Genomic DNA, 24,002 nt, shown 5'->3' with positions numbered 1-24,002 from the left:
GGTGCTGATATAAATTGTGTTCGAAATTAGAGTTGTTTGAGAAGCCGTTCGTTAAAGTCCTTCAAGAAGTTAGATTATCATTTCACTAGTGGAACTTTTCGACATTTAATTGACTGCTTTTCGGTTTGACCCATTAAACTACGTCATTGAACCTTTCCAAGTCTTTTTCCTGGTAAGTGATAGAAAGAAATCGTGACATAGTGAAAGATGGAAACATTTTGATGTTTTTTATTTTCCCTGAAGAGGTTCAATACTCCTTTGTGATGTCATAGTCATGTTTGTTTTTCTTTAATCACACCATTGTGCTGTCATAGACATTTTTAAAAGAAGTATGGTTGCACTTATCCATCCAAATTGAACTACTGTAGTTTTCAGGACTTTGAGACTTTAGCACTTTTCTGTTTTGCCAAACTTTTCATCAATCTTTCCTCTACCCAATAATAAAATAAAAATTAAAGTTACACATCATGGTTTTATTGGTGCGTAACGTCAAGAGGTCAATTCTCACTTCTTTTTACTCCAGTGTAGTTCCCAAATAAAATAAGTTTTCATCTTTGATGTTTGTTTTGTATCTTTATCCTGCATTGCGGTAGCCTAATATGGGTAAAACTTTATTCTTGTCAGGAAAAGTATTATGAAGCATTTATTCTCTATGTGAACACTGAGCAGTGTTGAAAAACTCCACTTTAAAGGGAATTTTTCTTCATTCATGGTTGGTAGTTACTAGCAATAGTTAACATGGGTGGTGGGCATTTGAAACGAACATTAACCTAAACCTTTTCTGACAAATGCACTTACTTTTGATAGCTAAAAATATCAGTGATAAGATCTCTTGCATTATGATCAAACACAAATGATCTGCAGGAAGCATCAATGACAAAGTGTCTAAGTCTAAGACCTTACAACACACGAAAAGAATACTTCTGTTTCAACATTTATAAAGCATATTCATCGTTGTTAAGCTATCAGTTTAAAAACATGTTTAAACAAGCTATTGGCAATAGCTTGCATTAGTGAATTACCACAAACAAGGTAATGTGTGTTCTGAATACTGCCATCTTGTTTTTGCCAAAATTTCGTCAACCCATTGAGTGTGTACAAGAATAACCAGTAGGCCTACCGGTATACTAACATCGTAGGCTACCTTCCATAAAGGCCACTTCCATAAAAGGAAAAAGAAATTAACTCATCTACATTATGTCATGTATCAAATTGCATTAATTCAATGTTTGTCAGGTCTACTGCCACAAACATGCCTGAGAATGAAAAAGAAGTGAAACAACGTAGGCTATAGGGCTATGCAAAAAACATATGCTGCTGCCAAGCACACACACTTAGGAATTTCAGCACACACACTTAGGAATTTCAGCACACCAATAAAACCAATTTTACTAGTTTAATGTTTTTCAAGAGCACTATAATGAAACTAAGCTGCAAATTGTAAAAAATGGCAACTTTTCCAAAAAAATATGAAAAAAACCCAAAAAACGCCTGTTTTTTTTCGCCCAAGTTTTTTTTGAAAAAAACACGTTTTTTTTTGAAAAAACACGGTTCTTTTTTTTTGCATTTACAACTCTAGTCACTGCGCAATAACGAAATTTTCGAAAACCTTTTCGAATGCGCTGATTAATGATTTTAATTAGGAAAAAAAGCCAGAAAGTAGAAATTTTTTCATTCAGGTTAAAGTTAAACCACTCTGCGTTGGACTAAAGCGCAAAGTAACTTTGTCACGTTGCCTTGCAAAGCGGAAGATCAAAGTTCGCAAAACCGGTAGTAAAGTTGATTTTGCGCAAAAAATAGGTGTTTGAAATCAATGCTTGATTACTCCTACGTTTGACTTGATATAGGCATAATTATTTTTTGTAGTCAGAGTGTAAAGATGGAGGTTTGATATTATCGTATTGCATCGCCGGTTAATATTTGTTTTGATACTCTAATTTGATGGACCGCGCATTATCGTAAAAACTGTTCGACCGCGCATTTGCCAGTTTGACTATACTCATAATTATCCTTCAAAAACATGTCACTTTTTAACATTTTACACATTGTTTCGCCAACAAGTTTGTGTAACCTACTGCACTTTATAAGCGTAATGTTATTGATTGTCAAACGTAACTGATTTTTATTGTTTGCTCATGGAAAGTAATTAAGGGGACACCTCTAATGAAAAAAAAAATTTTTGAAAAAAAGTATATTTTGGACTGAAAATATAGAGAATTTCATCAGGATTCTGAATATATGGCAGTTTCTTCACAATTCCAATTCATTCCCTGTTAAATTTTAGAACTAGTGGAGCTACCACGCGACCCAAAAGTCCAAAATATGCCAGAACGATGATATGATATGCTGAAAATATACTAATAGTAGCAACAGAAAAGCCCTTTCTGGTTTTATATTATATTTGTGGTATTTGTAGCTGTTGTTTCGGTCCTGCTTCAGCAGTTACGAATTTCCTGTATCCTAGCATTTCAAAGCCAGTAGTGACAGTAACAATAGCCTAGCTGAAAATGCACGATTTGCTTTGTATTTGCAAACCATAACTTTAAACGCGTTTTACTCAAAATGACATTTTTTTGCAGTAAATGTTAATTTAAACAAACTCATTTGTTTATTTCTTGTCCGAATTGGCTAAAAATTGGAATGCATGCTGGTACAATGGTATTGCATCAACCTATGAGAGCTTTTTTAAAAATTTTATTTCTTGACCATTTTATTGAAAAAAATGTGTATAAATATTTTCGCACACAAGTAACTTTCAAAAAATTTGTTTTTTATTAGGAAAGTGACATTTTAGAGAAAAAAGCTCTCATAGGTATTTGCATATAAGGTAGATCTAGCATTTCATAACATTTCTTGTTGCTATATGGTGCTGGTAGTGAGAAACAGTGTTTTCTATTAGCATGTCAAAAAATAATTATTGAAATATTGTCTGTGTTTGAAGGAAGCTCATTGCATCAAATTAAACTTTTATTTCATGAGACTTGCATATTCAGATGTGTCTTTTCATGCCCTTTTCAGAAATATATGGTATGTGGGGGTTCCCACAATAGTTAGCTTATCTGGGGCAAGCTTCTCAGCCATCAGCGAATATTGGGATTTCATTAGAGGTGTTTCCTTAAGTGAATTGTTCAACAGCAGATAGCTTATTTTAGGCGCAAATGTCGACAGTTTTATTTACATTCTGAAGCGTCATTTGCCACTTTTAATATTTTTAAACGTTCACATTAGATTCCCTAATTGCCAACAAGTTGCCTTTTCAAGGAAATATAACCATGTAATTTTTTGTTGAAAAATTGCGGTGTCAAATGTAACTTCAGTTACTTAGTTCATTTCAGCATAGGTCAGCATTACAGTCCCAATCTTATTACTGACTTGTAGGCACTGCTTTGCAAAGCATGGTTTTGCTCCCAAGCAATCGTAACTTTTGTACATCTTTTTACTTCGACGAGGAGACATCGACTTTGCTACTTTTACATACTATTCGGAAAAATGAAAAATGTTTTAATCAATCAAAATTTATCAATTCATCAAAGGATATTAAAATGCTATATCTGGTCAACCCTTTTATACAATTCTGAAACTTGGCTAGTGTCACGAAAAATAGAGAAACGTATTGATGCCTTTGAGCTCTGGACATATAGGAAAATTCTCTTATATGTCCATATAAGCAAAATTTTCTTACAAATAGTCAATAAAAGAAAACTGAAATATTTCTAACACACAATAATTAATAAATTAAATATTTCTTGATTATATAACTGCAGACAGGACTTCACTGTTTCAGGAAATCCTTATTACTATGCTATAAGTAATGCAGCGTGGGATATTTCCATTTGTGGTTCGCAAGGAACCACATTTGGGAACTTTCACCCATCTTGCCAGAGTGCTCAAACTACCAGGACAGTGAGCTTTGCGCAATGCAACAGCAAGATGTCTGCAAACAAAGTGCACAATTGGCGAACCAAGAGCATTACATAACTGCAGACAGGATGTCACTGTTTCAGTCTCCTCAGTGTAGTAAATCGTACACTTGGTAGGAACGCCTTATTACTGTATAAGTAATGCAGTGTGGGATTTTTCATATATTTTTTGGCCTAAATTTTATAGGCCATAAATAAAAATTTGCATAAAAAATAGCCATTGTAGAGTTCTTCACTTTGAGCAAATCAAGGAGTGATATTTGTAAGGACATAAAATTAACAGAATGTTGGTCTGGAAAACTCTCAAAAAGCACAAAGAAACCCGGAATTATGTCAAAAATTGACTTGGCCAAGGTCGCCCTCGAAGCGCCAACAGCCCAACACTTCAAAATTGATAAAATCAACCAGAGAAAAAGTGACCAGAAAGAACCAGCTAAGTAACCCAAAGAGATCCATTCAAAAACTGGCAAAAGAGGCAAACGCCGAACGTGGCCTATGGAACCATTTTCACAGTTCTCAAGAAGGATTTGAAGATGAGCCCATTCAAGCACATGAAGAAACAGTTGCTAAATGCCAATACCATTGAGAAACGTCTCTCCAGAGCCAAAATTCTGCTCTCACGCATTGAAGGAGGCACGCTGCCAAACCTTGTGTTCAGCGATGAGAAGAAATTTGATGTCCAGCATCATTTTAGCAGTCAGAATGATCAAGAGTTGAGAGTTGGTAACGTGGAACCCCGGATAGTCACTCGGAGACAAGAGGCGACTCAACGAATTAGGAAGGAGTCCATTGATTTTTGTGGACCAAAGAATGACATTGAACCAAGAAAACTACCGAAATGATATTCTTGGCCAGTTGTAACGTAAAGTTGTAACGTTATATATTATTGATGACCCTGTATCAGGCCTCGAAATTCGTTTTTGTTGACGGCGAACAAACGTGTCCGATCTGAGCAGCTATCTCGGCGGACAAATTAAGTCTCACGGCGGACACACCAGTTTTAATGTCGATCGTCATGCTTAATCACTTTATCTTGATATTTCTTCGCCATTTGAGAAGTATAGTTAATAGCTATACGATTTAGAAGGCTTTAAATTTCAGAGAAGTCACTCTGAAAGGCTTTCATCACACCAACGACGTACGCTTGAAGAGTCAAAGCGCCGTGTACCGTAGCTGCTTTACGCCGCATAACTGGTTAACTTCTACCAGACGAGGTTGTGTGGCTTATTGCGTCACCATGCTCTGGGCACAAGTCGGAAAACTTCTACACTAACGCTACTATTTTCTGCTGTGCATATATACCACTAGGCTTTTTTTAGGTTTATTTTTGCGTGTCATGTGAGCGAAAGTGAATTTTCCCTGGGCTTTTTCTTACTGTAACACTAAAACTTAAATTTTGCTGCATCTTGCTGTAATAGCCTACTCGTATTTCTAATTTTGTAACCAACCTTTCCTTATCAATATTACTCGGAGATCAAAGCCAGACATTGTGACATAAGACATGAACTAAGTTGCGCGTGATTAGTGTAGAAGTACTGGTACTCCCATCGATTCTTAGCGAAGAATTCACCTTTGTTACGATGATTCAATGTCATCAATTGTTGAAGCAACATAAAATTCAAAAGTTTTCCTGCTTGAATGGAAGCTAAGGGATACAGTACGGTATTCACATTTTCTAGATGCGCGCTAGAATGCGTGTGAAATTGTATTCTCGCAACAATTGTTCGTGCTATGCAATGACGATTTGTATCGCTAGTTCTTGTGTTATATCTGGCGGACAAATATGACCGATCTAGAGGGTACTTTCCGCTGACATCAAATGCTGTGACGGCGGACATGTCCGCGGTGTCCTCCATGAATTTCGAGGCCTGCTGTATAGTCACACTCAATAGTCATGTACAACTCAAAAATTGTTGAAGTCCCTGTATGAAAAATTTCTTAGCATAAGTTCAGTCTCATACCACTGGTGGTCTGTGTGCCCAAGTTTAGGAACCATATAATTCGCACAACATCTTGCAAAGCTCAGTTAAATGGACTCTAGAAAAAGTACCATGTTTTCAAATTACGGGTGAACTGTTTTATTCCAATTTTATAAACGTGTGGATGGATCTATGATATAGCTTATGTGAATAGTAATATTAATTAAAATTGTATGTAGGTTTACACATTCTTAATTTTAAGCATTGATTTGCTACTGGTTTGAGGCCATGAACTTATTGCTACTTACTGTATCAGAAAATATGCAACATGGTGCAAAAGATGTGGTCGGAGATTGGTGACCACACTGACGAAGAGCACTCACAGATTGATAATCTCGTCATCATTGACCGGAGCATCGACCTGATCACTCCTCTGGTGACCCAACTCACTTATGAAGGTCTCATTGACGAATTTTATGGAATAAGCAACAGTGAGTGGAAGATAGGAAAAATATTTGATTGCATGCTGAAAAACACAACACTGTCTTTGAGAGACCATGCAAACTGGATCATTGACATTTAAATTTTGAACCTTCATGTTCTGTTCAAGTAAAATTTTCATTAATTTTTGTTTAATTTTCATACAGCAATTAACTAACATAGGTATAATATATTCACACATTACAATTTTCCTCTTTTGAAGAAACTTGCACCGTCAGTCTTGTGTGGTTTATGCATTAGATCTGTTCAAAATTCAAAACTTTTTTAATTTTTTAGCTTCTCGCATTGTTTCCATGCTTTTGACCATGAGAAGTGCGAAAATGATAATCATTTTGCTCTCAGATGATAGGATACCCTGACTCAAGAGGCCTAAACATTTCTATTTTTACCAAAATCACCCATTCTTGACCTGTTAAGCCACGATCCTCATGGTGGAACTATTTTGCAATGCCTTACTGATAGCACACAAGTGGAAATCAACTTTTAGATGTTTGGTATGATTTTGAGAAGTGGGAACTTTGAAAATTAAGAATCAGCACTTAGCGTTGCTAGTAGTGAAATACATTTTTGCTTATTTCAGGCAACCTATAGACATTTTCTGAAATTTTCAATGACTCTAGTCTGACAGAAATAGACCTCAGATTTAGTTCTGACGATGACGTTATGGCGACGTCATAAAAGTCATGATGGCATCATCCCAAAGTTTTAATTTTGTGCTATCATCATCTATTAAAGGGCAAGACATTAGCTCATTATTTTGTAAGATAAAAACAATAAAGTTAGTAGGATACATAGCGTTGTTGGTGCTTTCTATCCCTGTTAAATTGCAAGCGTGAAAACAATTGAACTGCGCAAATAAGAAAAAACACTCACTGTTAGAGAAAAACATTTGCTGTAAGCTAATACTGACACTACCGTTTTTCAAAACAGACTAAGTTTCCTGCATAAAAATAAAGCTCAGAAAATAAATTACAGCTGAACATTAACGAAATGCATATGCAAAAACAGGGTCTGCTACTATTCGGCTAGTCCGATTCGGCTAGTCCGATTCGGCTTGTCCTATTCGGCTACTCCGATTCGGCTGCAGTCTTTTTCGGCTGGTTTGTTCGATTTACAGAAGGATTTTGTTGGATTACAGAAGGATTATGGTTGGATTTTCAAAAATTTGCCGAATAGGGAACTAGCCGAGAAAGACTGTACCTGAATAGGGAACTAGCCGAAACGGGCCATTCCAACAAAAACAATGGTATGCAATGCTACACAATGTTACTGCTTTAAACTTCTTTGCTTTGTAACTTGGTGCATGGTAATTGTTAGCATGATAGAAGATGAGACCATTGAATTTTTGATGGATGAAGATACAGCTACTGCAAAATGACTTCGGACCTTTTTGCGTACAGAAAAATTTATGCCAGTTTGTAGTTGTGCGTTTTACATCAGATCACACGACTAACAATAAGCATTATGACTAACAATGCAAAGATTGTGAAAAATGTGAAGAAGATTTTAATAATGACAAAATAATAAGAATGGTCGATTGTTTTTATTGAAAGGTTTCATTGTATACAAAATGTTAGTTTTTCTTGAAAATTTAGAAAGGTCCGAAGTCATTTTGCGGTAGCTGTATCATGTAGAAATGTAGAAATCAAACTGAAAACCGTCGAGATGACTATGTTACGGAATCCAGCCCATCAAATAGTTTGGAAACAATTGTATTGGCATTCCCAAAAGTAGTAGTCTATGGCCAATGGAAAATTTGCACCACAGATGATCATCTTTCGATGTCTAAAAATAAAACCAATACCATACCAGGGTCTGTTACTATTCGGCGAGTCCGACTCGGCTAGTCCGATTCGGCGAGTTCCCTATTCGGTGAGAGCCTTTTTCGGCAACTTCCCTATTCAGCAATTTTTTAAAAATTCAAAGATTGAATATTATTCAATATTCAGACATTGAATCAATGTAAATACGAACTGTTAGGTTAATTGGGTTCTTTGAATCCCACATCACTGTCTGTATGCAAACTTAGAATATATTAGTTATTTTTGTCATCAAATTACCTACTACTTAGCCTAACTATATTTTTAGAATCATTCTTTATTACAAAATACATGGAAAATCAGCAGAGCCCTATTGGCATATGCATTTCGCTCTAACTTTAGAGCATCTTTAGTGCCTAAAAAGCAAACATAAGAAAGCAAAACCTAAAAACTGTCACTAAATAAATAAATAAATGAATCTGCAGTAGCCTAAGATACTGACCAAGACTAACTGCCAAAACTAACTGGTAGAATACTGCGTAAATATTAACTGGCTGCGTAAAATATTTATAGGCAAATTTAAATTATATTTAAACTAAACTACACGAACCTAACTACTATGACAAAATAATGATGACAATGCGCAAAAACAAACCAAGGTTGATGAGAGTCGAATGGCTAAAGCAATACGTACAAAATGAAACTGTGTGAAGATAGCATGTCAAAATAAAACTAAGTGACAGAACATAGCAAAATCAATGGGTCCATGACCGAAGTGTTAAGTGCAAATCAATAAGATAGCGCAGCGATAAATTCACAATAAAATGAAGCTGGAAAAGCAGGACCAGCGATCAGAAACCTCTACTTAACAAGAGGCAAAATCATTCTCTTGATGTTAATCGAAGATTTGATTAGTGATGCCCATTTATCTTCGCACATGTCCAAATCTGCAACGGGTGGCTTTTCAACAAATGTTACTGTGAAACAGTCTGCAATAGATGGTTTTGTGTTTATGTACAAAGAGTGGCAGGAGGCGTAATGTTTGAGTAATGCCGCCTTATCACCCCCCGGACTGGTGTCAAAAGTGTTCCATGCAGACCTATGGCCGGACCACCTGGTAGAAAAGCGATTGGAGGTTTGGCCAACATATTGTTCCGAGCAGAGTTTGCAGGAGGCAACATATATCCCGTAGTCGCTACAATTAAGGTCTTGCCGAAGTTTGATTACACTATCCCTAGATTGTATTACCCGGGTCCAAGGAACCATATTTTTATTATGGTTCCGGAAATTACCGCACAAAGCACAATGTCCACATGGTTTAGAACAGCCGAGTGTCTTTTCAAGATTGTCCGAAAGTGCAATGGAACGGTAGTTGGTCAGGGTGTTGCCAAGAGTGAGAGGTCTTTTATAAACAATGCATGCTGTCGGTTGTAGGGCTTTTTCTTTGGCAGTAAGTTTCATGGTAGTGGAAAATGAAGAAGCCCAAATTGTGCGTTTATTGGTAGTTTTATGATTCTTGGGGCCAAACCATTCCTTCCAATTTTTTGCTAATGTAGTGATGCGTTCTACCATGTCCTGTTTAAAACCAGAAAAATTACATTTATTCTGTAGTCTTCATAAAGAGTTGAAAAAATCTTCATCCAGCTCGTTGAGACGTCTTAAACGTACACATTCACTAAAAACAATAGACTGGAAAATATGTGGGGGGTGAAAAGAAGAGCCGTGGAGGAAGGGTCTGTGTTTTGCTGTGGGCTTTTGGAAGTCTCTCGTGGTAAATCCTATTAGGTTAGATTGATCCGTAACATGAAGCACATCTAGGAATTCAACCTCTTGGTCCTTCAAAGCTGTATTAATGCAGCGAAATTTGAGCGAGAGGCCATATTTTGTAAACGCTTCTGTGAGCGTCTGTTGGATATTGCGTGTATATTCGGCTCCTTCCGAAATCCACATTATGTCGTCGATAAACCTAACAAACAATACAGTATATTTCAGTTGCTGGGCTAAGGACTTAATAATATAGTGGACTGCAATGTTGGCAATAGAAACCGAATGGTTGTCACCTGTGACAATACCGTTTTGCTGTTTGAAAAACGTCTCGCGATACTAAGTGACAACGTTGTCCAAACAAAACATAACTAACTCAATCAACTTCGTTGAACCAACTTCGTTGAAACCGGAGTGCAATTTTACAGCTTCTCGCAATGACTGTACGATTAAATGTCTAGGGATGCTTGGGTAAAGAGCAGCAACGTCAGCGGCAACCAAAAAGAAAATAGGTTGCTCACCAGGTGGTGAGGAGCAATTTTCGTTCAACCAACCTTCCTTCCATTTAACCAATTTCATGAGATAGTCCCGGCTATCTTTGCAGTATTCATTAACCATGTTCTTGCAGTAATCAATGCTAATGGGGTTGAGAATGGATTCCAATAGGGCTGTCACTCTGGAAGTGGTAATATTTCCAGCAGATTGTAAAGTTCGAACAGGAATATCAAAGGCTGAAATGGTGTTTAATACTTCAGGAGGTAGTTTGTGGGTTTTAAACAGTGGATAAGTATAGGCTGGTGAACGGTTGGAGAAGTATTTGGCTGAAGATCCAGTAACCCGTTGATATGCATTATGTTTAAATGTAAGTCCAGCAGTATGATAGAGTTGTGCTTCATTTATTACCCCTGTATCATGGAGAGTTTTGAGGTAAGAATCACATTGAGATCTAACATTTTTTAGGTATTTTTCGACACTTTTATTATGATTATTCAAGTCGGTTTGCTGAAAGTTCGATGAAAGTTCTCTGCGCATAATGGAATCGTAATCCACAAAATCAAGAACAACGATCTTACCATCTTTGTCCGACTTGCAAATTACAATAGCGTGATTATTGACCAAGGACTTCAGTTTCGTTAAACTTTTTTTGAGATCAAGGCTAAGGTTATTCGTGAGAATAGATACCTTGCATCTTCTTCTAGGTTCCTCATTTTTGATCTGATTGATTCTGTGTAAGCAATCGTTTTCTCGTCAAGTAGCGCTACATCTGGCCTAGAATATTTCGGGATTTTAAGTTTCTTAGGTATTTTCTGTAGTGGGGGTTGTGTGGAATCCTTGAAGATACATTCCCACTCGACCCTTCTGATGTGTTCTTGTGTGTTATGCCATTCATTGGTTTCCACTTGTTTGGACCACCGAGGTGTAGGGACAAAATTGAGGCCTTTCATGAGCAGAAGTTTGTCTGAATCAGTAAGTTTTGTTTTTGATTTATTTAATATCATGCTTTCCGCTATTTCAAGTTGTTTTTTTATCTTTTTAAAGGATACCCGACTTCTGTACCTAATTCTATCCTTTTTGTTTTTCGAAATATAAGTGGTAGGTTGCTCATTGGAAAAGCAGTTGGGTTTACGTGATTTCTGTTTATTCTTTAACCAAAGCAGTTTGTCATGGTAGGAAGAATTGATTCGTTTCTGGAACTGAATTCTTCCCTCATCAACAGTATAGTTGGTAGGCAATTTGTCTCCCAAACATTTAATCTGGCGTGACAAATCTTCGAGTTGAGGCCTAATTTCTCTCGTTTGTTGGACAAGCAAAAGGTCATTGTCAATACCCTTCCTGTAAAAACTCCTAAGAAGAACTCTCTTCCTGAGGCATAGCTTTAAGAATAATAGTTTTGCTTTCAAAGTAGTTTGCTTTTTCCAGATCTTAATCACTGCATTCATTTTTGACAGGGATCTCTCCTTTCAAATCGACAATACATATATTGATTTCCATTAAGGATATGCTAGGGGATCTCCTGACTAAGAAGCAGCGGGCCAGCGATTCTCCATCAAGTATCAATTAATCATTCTTTATTACAAAATACATGGAAAATCAGCAGAGCCCTATTGGCATATGCATTTCGCTCTAACTTTAGAGCATCTTTAGTGCCTAAAAAGCAAACATAAGAAAGCAAAACCTAAAAACTGTCACTAAATAAATAAATAAATGAATCTGCAGTAGCCTAAGATACTGACCAAGACTAACTGCCAAAACTAACTGGTAGAATACTGCGTAAATATTAACTGGCTGCGTAAAATATTTATAGGCAAATTTAAATTATATTTAAACTAAACTACACGAACCTAACTACTATGACAAAATAATGATGACAATGCGCAAAAACAAACCAAGGTTGATGAGAGTCGAATGGCTAAAGCAATACGTACAAAATGAAACTGTGTGAAGATAGCATGTCAAAATAAAACTAAGTGACAGAACATAGCAAAATCAATGGGTCCATGACCGAAGTGTTAAGTGCAAATCAATAAGATAGCGCAGCGATAAATTCACAATAAAATGAAGCTGGAAAAGCAGGACCAGCGATCAGAAACCTCTACTTAACAAGAGTTTTTTAGGCACTAAAGATGCTCTAAAGTTAGAGCGAAATGCATATGCCAATAGGGCTCTGCTGATTTTCCATGTATTTTGTAATAAAGAATGATTAATTGATACTTGATGGAGAATCGCTGGCCCGCTGCTTCTTAGTCAGGAGATCCCCTAGCATATCCTTAATGGAAATCAATATATGTATATTTTTAGAAGTCGTGCTGCCAGACCTTTTTATTTTTTGTACTAAAATTCGTATCATCAAAACTACTTTACTTCTGTAGCTTTAATGTTTTATACAAATTGTTGCAACTATAATCTTTCTCCTTTATTTGTTTTTGACTACAATATTTTTGAATTTTTATCACTACCTTTTTGGTGAAAATACAGTACAATTGCATTTAAATCGCCATAAAATTATTTCACTTGTAACTTTTGTAAAACTTTTGGAAAGTGAAATTGATTGAACAAAGTTTATTTGAACAGAAGTAGTATGTCTGTATTTCATTACATTTAATTATATCTCTATTGTTATTTACTTTTTTCTGAATATGCATGGTCACACTGAGCCGGTTTTCTGCAATATTTATTTTTCTGAGTCATTTATGACATCACAACCAATGCGAGACTCTCAAAGTAAAAGCTTCAGAAAACTTTTCACTTTTTGAATTTCTTTTTTATTTACATAGAATCAACCTATTCAGACATGAAATCAATGTAAGAAAAACGATAAGCCAACTGGGTGATTCAATGTATTCAGACGTTTAATCAATGTAAAATTGAACTGTTAAGCTAACTGGGTTCTGGGAACAAATCGAAGGGCATCTGTGAATGTTTCTCAGTTTCAACAGACAGTATCCTAGTCAGCTAAAGTTCCCTTTTCTACACGATTTCAACGTTTAGCGATGTGAAAACGATGTAAAAATGGCAATTTCTGCTGGTTGGGATAACTAGGCTATGGTACCCGATAATTTCCTTTCAATCCAAGTTGTAGGCCACACATTTGGTTAGCCGTTTCATTCTGTTACTACAATGTAAAAATGAACTGTTAGGCTAACTGGGTTCTTGGAACAAATTTTGCTGGTTGGGATAACTAGGCTACGGTACCCGATAATTACCTTTCAATCCAAGCTATAGGCCACACATTTTTTGATCCAAACTAATCATTTTAACTATTGAAAAGTACTAACTTATAGACATAAACATGACGAGTTTTTGTTTTTTTCTGCATGATTTTAACGTTTAGCGGCGTTATAGCGATGTAAAAACAGCAATGATAATTAGGCTATGGTACCCGATAATTTCCTTTCAAAAATTTCAAAAAATCGTCAAATAGGGAACTCGCCGAAAAAGGCTCTTGTTGAATAGGGAACTCGCCGAAAAAGGCTCTCGTTGAATAGGGAACTCGCCGAAACTGGCCATTCTGACCATACAATAACCATAACAAACCACTTCATCTAAAGCAGGGGTTCCCAACGTGTGGTACGCGTACCACTAGTGGTACGCAAAGGTTTTTCAGGTGGTACTAAGTAGTTTCCGTTTTTTTCACAAAAATCTGGATTCACAACTTTATATTTTGTTTATCTGGTTTTGTTTACAGAAAAAAATTCCGGAAGCCTATTCTTATTGTTACGTAACTATTCCCTGTTGTTTCGTATCATTACGATCTTCAGAATACAGGTCATGTCAATTGTCAACAAGGAGCACAATTGCTTTGAAAAGCCATACAACGCTGTGAGACAGTGGGCGTTAATTATCTGAAATGATTGCTCTTGATAGATATCATCTACTGTTTTATAGCTTAAGCTACAAATAGAGTTGAATAATGCTAGAATAAAATGTTCAATAACAGTTGCAAGGAATGTTAACCAATAAACTTCTGGCTTAGTATGGCCTCTTCATATTCAACGCAAGCTTTCCATGCTATTCCACAGCTACTGATTTCCCTTCCTTGTGGGAATGTGAGCAGGGATTTTCAGCCATGATGAACATCAGGTCAAAAATTCAAAACGGATTAAGTGCGCCTGGAAATGATTTTCGATGCGCTGTTAGCAAATTTACACCGCGCATTGACCAATTGGTGGACAGTAAACAAAAATCTCATTAAATTTAGTTGTGGTCCTTTAGTGCAAAGTAATTTATTCTCACACGAGTCAGTTCAATCATAAATAGCTAAAAATCGATTTCGATCAGCTAGTGGCTAGATCATCTTCAGTTAAGCTAAAAGCAAACAGCACAAAAAATCAAATCGTGAAAGTGTGAAGGAATGAAAAACGATAAAAGTATGCGCTTCAACTGATATAAGATAAAAAGGCTCAGCCGGTTAGAAAATCAATATAAATATCATTTAAGATTTGTAAGATAAATGAAAAGGCCATTTTGTCATTCTTACATGTTAATCTTGGGTTTTGAAATAAAGTTGTAAATACAATTTGGGTAGAGAGGTAACTTTTAAAAGTATAATCAAGTGCCTTACCTCGCGAGCTTGAGACATTTGAATTACGCTCGTACTTTGGTGCTAATCATTATCCGACTTGGTTTTCAATAAGGTTTTTGAATCTGGTTTCCACTACGTCTCCAGTTGAGGAGCCTGATTTCAAGAACTTTTTAACAATCTCGTTTATTGGTAAGGAATCCAAACATTTTGCCACAAATTTATCCAGATTCAGCCTTGAAGTTTAACGTTAAGATTTTTCCCATCTATAAAACATTTAAAACTGGTTACTATTTTTAGTTGAAATATAAAACTCCTTTCCGCTTATGTTTAAACATCGTGTATAAGTTCACTTGCTGGCGTGATGCAAGTTCGACATCCATTGGTATGACCACACGACATTTGGCGATGAGAGTGGGAGTGGGAGAGCATTTGAGTTTGGCACCAAGATTCACAAGTCATTGATCATCAAATCTTTTAACCCAGGGCTGAACAGGCAATTATTTTCTGGTGGAGCCTCTTATCTTTCAACAGTTTTTGATTGAATTGTCACGTCTTGTGCTTTTCGTATTTTTGCTTTGTTTGTGCTACTATCTCGTGTTGTGCTTCTGTCCGTCTTGCATATACTGCTTGAGTCCTTCTCTGAACAATTAATTAATTTTACCTCTCAAATACTTGACCCGTCGTGCTGCGTGATTTTTCGGTCATCATTTTGTGTGAGGTAGTTAAGCAAGTTTCTCAAGTGTTTAGATTTGACCATATTTTTGTTGTGATATCGTATAATTCTTTGGTATATCTTTCAAAAATTGTTTTTTTTATATGCTTGAAAAGGGCTGTATGACGAGCCGAAAACGTTATGTTATTGTTTTATGTTTTTATAATGTTAAATGTAGTGTTGTTGCTGAGTTATGTCTGTTTAAAGTTGTAAATGTCTTGAAGAAGTGTCGAAGGATTTTATAGCACTGAAAATGAAGGCAGTATTGTTCTTGAAATGTTTGTATGCTGCACATGTTTAGCATCTACATTTTAAGCTCTTTATTAATTGGTTAAAGTGTGGTCATTGCTTCACGCTTCAAATACATCATCGTTTTTTTTTCTGTGCTGCCAAAAATTTCGCTGCACTTACGGTATGTTCAATTCTAGGCTTTCTGATTGGTTCAGTTGTCAAAAAAAAAATTGTAAGAAAACACAATGCGGAAGAAATGTATGAAACTTGTACGGTCTTTGCTGAACAACTGTTTAGAACTAAGTGCAACTGGTAATAACTGAAAATCTAGGTCATTTTGTTTCAAGAATAAGATGAGAGTTGTCATCACAGTATTGGGTAAGACAGGTATTAGGGAGAGACACCACACACGATAGCACTTAGGTTACAACAGAAGGTTCTCCAGCGTGATTTCCCAAATGCCCATCGCAAAAGAACGTCATACAAGCTGTCATTCACAAAGTACTAGTGTTTTCACTGATACAGTTTCATTTGTGCTTGTTTGTAGAAGTTGTGGAAAAACCTGTAGCTGTACCACTTTGAATGTCATATTCAGACTCAATTTCCCAAGTATAACCAAAATCAATGAAACATCTCTGGGATTATACGTTGTGGTAATCACTGATCAGTTTAAATATAGTCAAGTGGGGTAAAAAGATTGTTTTTCAGAAAGGTTGTGATAGATATTTTAGCTTATCATCAAGTATGACCACTAAAGTTGGTCACAATATAAAGAGCATGTCTGTCTATTATCCCACAATGAATTTTTTTAAATCCATTAATGGTTTGAAAATTATGCACAAAATACCTGAATTTTTTTTACCCCAGCTTTGGGGTAAAAAAAACACCTGTTAGTATAGCAAACTTCTTCTTTATTATCATAATATTGGTTTCATGTGTCTTGCTATTGATTTCATACGTAGTGTAAATGATTCTCCACCAGAGGAAAGAAGCTTTGTGTAACTCATATATCAAGGATTGTGAGAGATGCTGAACCTATCATAGTCGAAGTCGAAGGGATAAGCCATGATAATGATGTAAACGATTGTGTACCCAATTTTTGTATGCACTTTTGATTAAAATGCACATTGTGAAATTGCAAAGTCTCGTTTCTAATAAAAATAGCAGCAAGACAAAAAATTGTGTCTGATGTACTTGTGCAGCCATCTCGAATTTTAACTGCAGCTCTAGTTTAAACGTGCGGGCGATTGAATTTCACGGATTGTAAATCCCAGAAAATCAATCAGCAGTTTGTGAATGAACATAAAACTAAAAACCAACAGACAGGAAATCAAACAAGTTCAGTTTGTGTATGTATGATTGTATGTGTTATGCACAATCAATCGATGGATCACTCTGTGCTCTCAATCTGCGCTATTGATCGAGTAACCCGCAACACTAATCTTAACCTCGGATCCCCAATTCTAACTACATCAATTGATTGGGCAATGGGCATGACACATGCATATTGCATACATTGGCACTGATGCATCCAGAAGTTTGTTTTTATATCTTTTGGTGATATACTGCTTGGCAGTTGATGTAACACCAATATGAAGCCAAAATCTTCCATAAAATGCTGGTCACAGCTGTAATCTCCGTGGGAAAGTTGTAGGATGAAATTCCCAAATCCTTCGTCTGTATGCGATGACACCAAAGAAACACACTTTTGAAAGCCTTTTCACTAATTGTATTTCACAAAACACAGCAACACGGGCTGTTACAAAAATAGCGCAACACGGTACGCTCTAACAAAAAACAACTTGTCACCACAAAACAGATTTCCAGATAAATAATGGAAATGTCGTCTAGTTGTTACCCAAAGCAGAACTGTTTAACTGTCACAGCGACAGTCTACAAAATGAGAGAATTGATTGCGATATTTCAAATACATGTAACCCGTCTCTATGACGTAACAGTCCATATGCATTGTTAAACAATTCCACAGGTGTTAAAAATGGATGATGAAATACCTTTCATTCAAGATGATGCAATAGGTTATAATTCAAAATGATACAATAGTTCACAGGTGTTACAAAAGAATGATGAAATCTCTGCTCATTTTTTAGCAATATTCCATGACGTAAGATGCCAGATTAAGTAGACTTTAACGGTTGTATGTGACGTCTGATTTGGGGAGCGATTGTTCGTAACAAACGCACTGTTTTTTTTACCCCAAATCAACAAAATTTATTGGGGTAAATAAAACACCTCAATAATAATCTACACTAACATTTGGAGGCCCCAGTCTTTCTTGCATCAAGTAGCCTCACAACATAGTACTTACAATATAACATTTAAACATTCATACTAACTATCACTAAAACTGAACAAAAACCTTTAATAAATTTCTCCGAACCTTTTTTTGCACCCTTTGCTGGCCATATTTACTTTATTTAACATATCTCTTCTTTGTCAAATCCAATCTTTTTCCTCTACCCCTCAAATTATTCACCGGAGACTACTTAACCACTTCCGGTCGGCTACAGCCGACATTTTTTTTCGTCGGACGTCGGCAACTCCCGACAGACTTTTCTTGGTTTGACAGCCGTAGTCGCCTTTTGCTGTCCTTTGCTAGCAGTTGAGAGGGGAATCACCTAATGGTTCTGTTATTTTCAGGCAATGATTCAGCTGTAATAAATCAACGTTATAGCGGAATTTTGTTTGTGAGCTTTCTGTGTTGCCTGTGATGTGAGCTTTCTGAGCTACTGTTTCAGCAGATTGGCTGCTGTTTCGCATGAGCGACTTGAAGTTATTCCAATGGTTGCTTAGCTGTACGAGGAGGCAACTCGAATTTTCTTTTGTTGTAAACCGAAGTATTTTTCCACAGGGGCAGGTTTAGTCTAATGGAGGGCCCGGAGCACTTTTAGATCGGGGGCCCCCATGCAAAAAATTATTAAACCCGCCTACAAAATTCATTTTACAAAGTTTTCTTTTATTTTGATGTAAAAATTAAATGTCAATCACTGACAATGTTTGCTTTTATACAAGACACTACTTTTTGTACAAGACAGTGCAAAATGCAAAAACGCGAGAAAAAAATGCCGATTGCGCGTCACGATTGCGTCACTCAAACACCGATGGGTGGTGGTTAAACAGAAAGTAAAAAATTTGAGTGAATATCTACTCATTTTAGATGTAAATGGGTAAGTGTTTTTTTTTACCCCAATACCCCCACTGTTTTTTTTGCCCCACTTGACTATATTCTATTAATTTAAAAGAGGTACTTCTTGTTTAGTTTGTTTCCGTTATGGCAACAACATGAAATTAATTAGAACCGTTTACCATGTATCCAATCTTATACAATGCGCATTCTTTTCATAGTTTTTTCTGTCCTTCTTCACGAAAAAAGTTCCACCGTGCTTTAAATCCTTAATCACCTTTTTGCATTGCAGCCACAGCAAGCTTTCCTCCTGAAAATTTTTCAAACACATCGAAGTCTGATGATCTCACAACAGAAAAAAAGAAAGTTCTCTTGTCATCGAAAGATGAATTGTTTGCTCAATTACGGGATTGCAACTTCAATGCTGTGGGTCCGATGCTGAAGAAACGAGCCAAACTAATATCTGAAAAGTTTGAAGTTAGAACAATTCTTTTTTGGTATATTTTATATCTGCTTATCCTAAAAAGTTTTTAATTTTGTCAACTTTTAAGCAAAGTCTATCCGTTTTGCATAAAACTCTCCAAAATGGTTTGACTAAGATGTCAAGTAGTATCTAGTAGTTGAATACCATTTGATGACAATAGCTTCTTTTTTAGGTTAAATGGAGGGTTGAGATTCCAAACATTCACTTGTTGAACTCCTGAAATAGTTTATTATCATGCTGACATTCCATCACCCTTGATACATATATTTCTGTATTATAACTTATGTCTTGGTGAAAATTTTCATCATGTTCTTCAACGAAGTGCCATCATGTTTTCCGGAAATAATAACAAATAAGTAATGAAAAACAGTACTAACAAGTAACTAATTTTCCCATAGGTTTATGTCTGTCTTTTTTATCTCAGGAACGACATGCAGTAAAAACTGTTGGAGAAATGAAAAACTTTGTATCTCTTCTTCCTCAAATGCAACAGTCTAAAGCAATGTTGGCTTTGCATACCAGCATAGCGGAACTTATCAAAGAATTCACAGGTTTTATTTGTGTAATTTTGAAAAGCCTTAGATCAGTGGTTCTCGATATTTTTTTTGACTCGGGCCCCACCAGAATTCAAGGTCCCATTGCTTTCATTTTGAGTAATTAGACTAATTTTCAATTCATTCCTTGAACAGGGGTGGCCAACACGTCGATCGCAATTGACTTGTCAATTGTCAAGTCTCAACTGGTCTATCACATCACATTTTGTATTGACTTCAAGAAGTCAGCAAGATTCTTAAAAAGCTTCTTTTTCCATAAATATCTTAGAGAAAATTGTCGATCAACTCCGACTATTTACTTGGTTCAGGGCTTTATTATTTATGTAAACAAATTACCTGTCATACACGGCTACACGCCTATTGAAGCACATTATCATGTAATAAGACTTAAAAAAGTGCCTTTGCAAAAAGAAGCAGTAGGTTTCGAATTGGATTGCTGCTTGCGTTTAAAAAAGAGGCTAGTCATTTATATGAGGGTTGTTACGTGCATTTATTGCTGCCACCCTTTGCTTCATATATTCTACTAAATAAACTGAAATATGAATCTATTCTATTGCTTAGTGCTGACGATGGTCTGAAACAAGTAGGCTACTGGATACTCATTATGAGGATCGTCTCACCAATGATACAATCGTGCAAGATTGCCAAGCTTAGAAGCCACCGTACTGCAACGCCGCCTCCGCTGGACAGTATACATGTCGTGACGATGAAACCAATGAGGCTTCCTTGAACAATGGTCTATGGAGAACTGAAGACAAGGAAAAGACCAAAAATTCGACATTAAGATCAGTGAAAAGTATCCTTGAACCAAGCTAACATTGATCTGGAATCTTGGGAACAACTTGCCAGTGACAGATCAATCTGGAGAAAGAATACTAGGAATTGTCCTCCTCCAAAGCCTTATCCTACATTACCATCTGAAGCCACATCCGACAGCTTGAATAGGCTACAAAACCAATGCTCAGACACGAGCTTGAGCTGATGACAACGGCTGACAATGGTAAATGTGTGATAAATGTAAATCCATTTACAGTAACGATGTCGCAGGAAAACAGTTCCTTAGCGACTTCATTATCGACCGGTCAATCGCTAATTAAGAAATTTTCTGGTCGATCGCAATCAATGAGAAGTTGGCCAGCCATGTTAAAAGACATTACGTATTAGCATTACAGTGGCACATCAATGCAACATTTCGTAATTGGCATTCATGTATTTGTTTTTGAATATTTTTGCAGACAACTTTTTGTTACATCAACGCAAACCAAGTAACGCAACAGAAATAGCAAAGAGCAATTGAAGCGTTTAGAACGAAAAGTGACTAAGTCACACAATACTACTAAGGAGATATTGACATGTACACTTTTCAATTGCATTTTTGAAAGATTGCTTCACATTTTGTTCTGTTACATCAATCCATTGTCAAAATAACATAGTTTGTTATTGGAGTAATGAAACCAAAGTTGCTTTATTTTCATACAAAAACAAAATTTGGTTTTTATTTTAACCCTTTGAGGACCATTAATTTTCTCCAAAAAAATATTTATGTAGAATTTGTTTGTTTACACTTCATATGTCATATAAACAACACCTACGCAAAAAAAATTAAAAAAGGATGTCCATCCTAAAATTTAGCATAGATATCAAATACTACGTTAGGGTATCAGCAGTGGCAAATTTTTAAAGTTAACTGGGTGGAAATCGGCCTAATTTCATGGGACACACATATGTCCCAGCGGCGGTCCTCAAAGGGTTAACACAAACTTTCATACAAAAAGTACATGGAATGACTTCTTTTTTGAATGTTTTGTAAATGCCAACCAGTTCCTATGTTTCAAACTTTACTTATGTGGTGGGAGATGAAATAACAGCATTAAGAAAAAACGATCTCAACAAGTGATGTGAAGTTTTGTAAATTTACCCCACATTTTGTATATTGTCATTTATGCATATCTTATGAAAAAATACTGTTGATTTGCCTGAAAAATATAAATTCTTTTCGTCAAGACCTTTCACTTAAAAAAAAAAAGATTTGAAATCCAAGTTACCCATTTTGAGTTTTACACATTTGAAACATTGTTACGCATGACTACACATGAAAAACTGATCAATTTTTACTCCAAATTTCCAAGGTTCAAAGGTCAAAAATTATGTAAACTTCACTTAATTCTTATCCAGCATACTTACAAAAGTGATTTTGCCAAATACTGGACAAAAATGTTGACCTACTTCAGAGCTGCAAGAGTTTGAGTAAGCAACAAATATTTTATGTGCAAATGCTATGTAAAATTTGATGGCAGCACTGGAAAATTCAACTCGCGATAACATTGCAAATACAAGTTCGATTTCAAAAATTCAAAGTTTTCTGTGCTCAGAATGCTGAGATCTATGTAACTGCAAAGTATCAATTTGAAATTCCAGGGTATGGTTAACTGCTCTGGATCACTTGAAGAATACTGACCCGTAGGCTACCAAGTAGCCTACTTACTTGCATACCCTGCTATCACCTTTTATTTAGGCTACCAAGTACTTATAGGCTATTTGCATACCATGCCTTAACCATTTATGTAGGCTACAAAGTAGCCTACTTACTGACATACTATGCCTTCACCATTTATATAGGGTATCAAGAAGCCTACTTATCTACATAACATGCCTTCACCTTTTATGTAGGCTACCAAGTAGCCTAATTACTTGCATTTGCATACCCTGCCATCACCTTTTATTTAGGCTACCAAGTACTTATAGGCTACTTGCATACCATGCCTTAACCATTTACATAGGCTACCAAGTAGCCTACTTACTTACATACCATGCCTTCACCATTTATATAGGGTATCAAGAAGCTTACTTACTTGCATACCGTGCCATCACCTTTTATGTAGGCTACCGTACTTGTATACCCTGCCTTCATCCTTTATATAGGCTACCAAGTAGCCTACTTACTTACATACCATGCCTTCACCTTTTTTATAGGCTACCAAGAGCCTAGTTACTTGCATACCAAACCTTCACCTTTTTTATGCATAGCCGAGTGGTAAGAACACTGGAACGGCAATCGAAAGGGCGCTGGTTTGACACCACTCAAGAGCATGCGGCTGTGTCTGTGGCAGGACACTTGAAGGCATGCCTGAAGGTGGACATGAAGATTGGCTTCCTTGCCTTCCCGTCCACTTAATTTAAATCTTCAACCACCGGGTGTAAGCCTGGATACGACAAACAAAAACAAAACCTTTTATATAGGTTACCAAGAAGCCTACTTACTTGTATATCCTGCCTTCACCATTTATATAGGCTACCAAGTAGCCTACTTGCATGTTTAACTGTATGGTGATTGATGAATCAACCATGTTTGATGGGTGTGCGGCGTACACACTATGAATATACGCCACTGCAATATCCCTGGAATGGGGTGATTTACCGATTAGATCCGTGTTGTTCACCGTCTTCCTGGCGTTCAATTAAAAAATGGTTTTCGATTTCGCCATTTACTAGACAAACCTCCTAAGAAACTCGAGTTGCTAAGCGATCTGTTTCCGACAGCCCTCCCTATTGTTAGTGTCCACCACGCAACTTCGTAATTTTACGGCACGATGTTGATCTACTGCTTTGTGATAGATCACGAACATAATTGGACATAAAACAATTAAAAAACCTGCAGATCATATTGTTGATGATATCATGGCCCATGGTGCACTTTGAAATATCTTTATAATTTTGCCAAAGATCAATCAATGAAACTGTGAGAAGTCGCACAAAAAAATGTTATTTTTCTTCAATCGCTAAGAATTTTTGCTCCAGGAAAGGTTCAGAGCGAATTAAATTGAATATGCAGTAGCAATGTTAATAATAATAATAATTAAATTTGCAGGCTTCATCACATTCCCTATCAAAGACTTTTCATTCAATTACCATAACGGCAGTTGAATTTGACAAAAGAATGTCAGAACAAGCAGAACAGGGTTTGCTGCGAAGCTGAGAATGGGCCACTGCTC

The 24,002-nt window shown here is 36.3% G+C and overlaps 1 protein-coding gene across 1 annotated transcript in view; it reads left to right on the top strand.

The window, feature by feature from the left end:
* LOC145767602 (vacuolar protein sorting-associated protein 33A-like) overlaps window positions 1-24,002 on the top strand; it is a 212,535-nt gene that overhangs the window by 141,052 nt on the left and 47,481 nt on the right. Inside the window, exons 4-6 of the mRNA XM_082579455.1 lie at window positions 6,156-6,330; window positions 19,265-19,449; window positions 19,881-20,007. Of these exons, the coding sequence (XP_082435581.1) occupies window positions 6,156-6,330; window positions 19,265-19,449; window positions 19,881-20,007 (487 nt within the window). The remainder of the gene's footprint in view (window positions 1-6,155; window positions 6,331-19,264; window positions 19,450-19,880; window positions 20,008-24,002) is intronic.

Source organism: Aplidium turbinatum, chromosome 3 (genome assembly GCF_918807975.1).
Source record: "Aplidium turbinatum chromosome 3, kaAplTurb1.1, whole genome shotgun sequence".
Taxonomy (NCBI): domain Eukaryota; kingdom Metazoa; phylum Chordata; class Ascidiacea; order Aplousobranchia; family Polyclinidae; genus Aplidium; species Aplidium turbinatum.
Note: the sequence above shows the minus strand (reverse complement) of the source record. Positions and strands in the feature narration are given on the sequence as shown.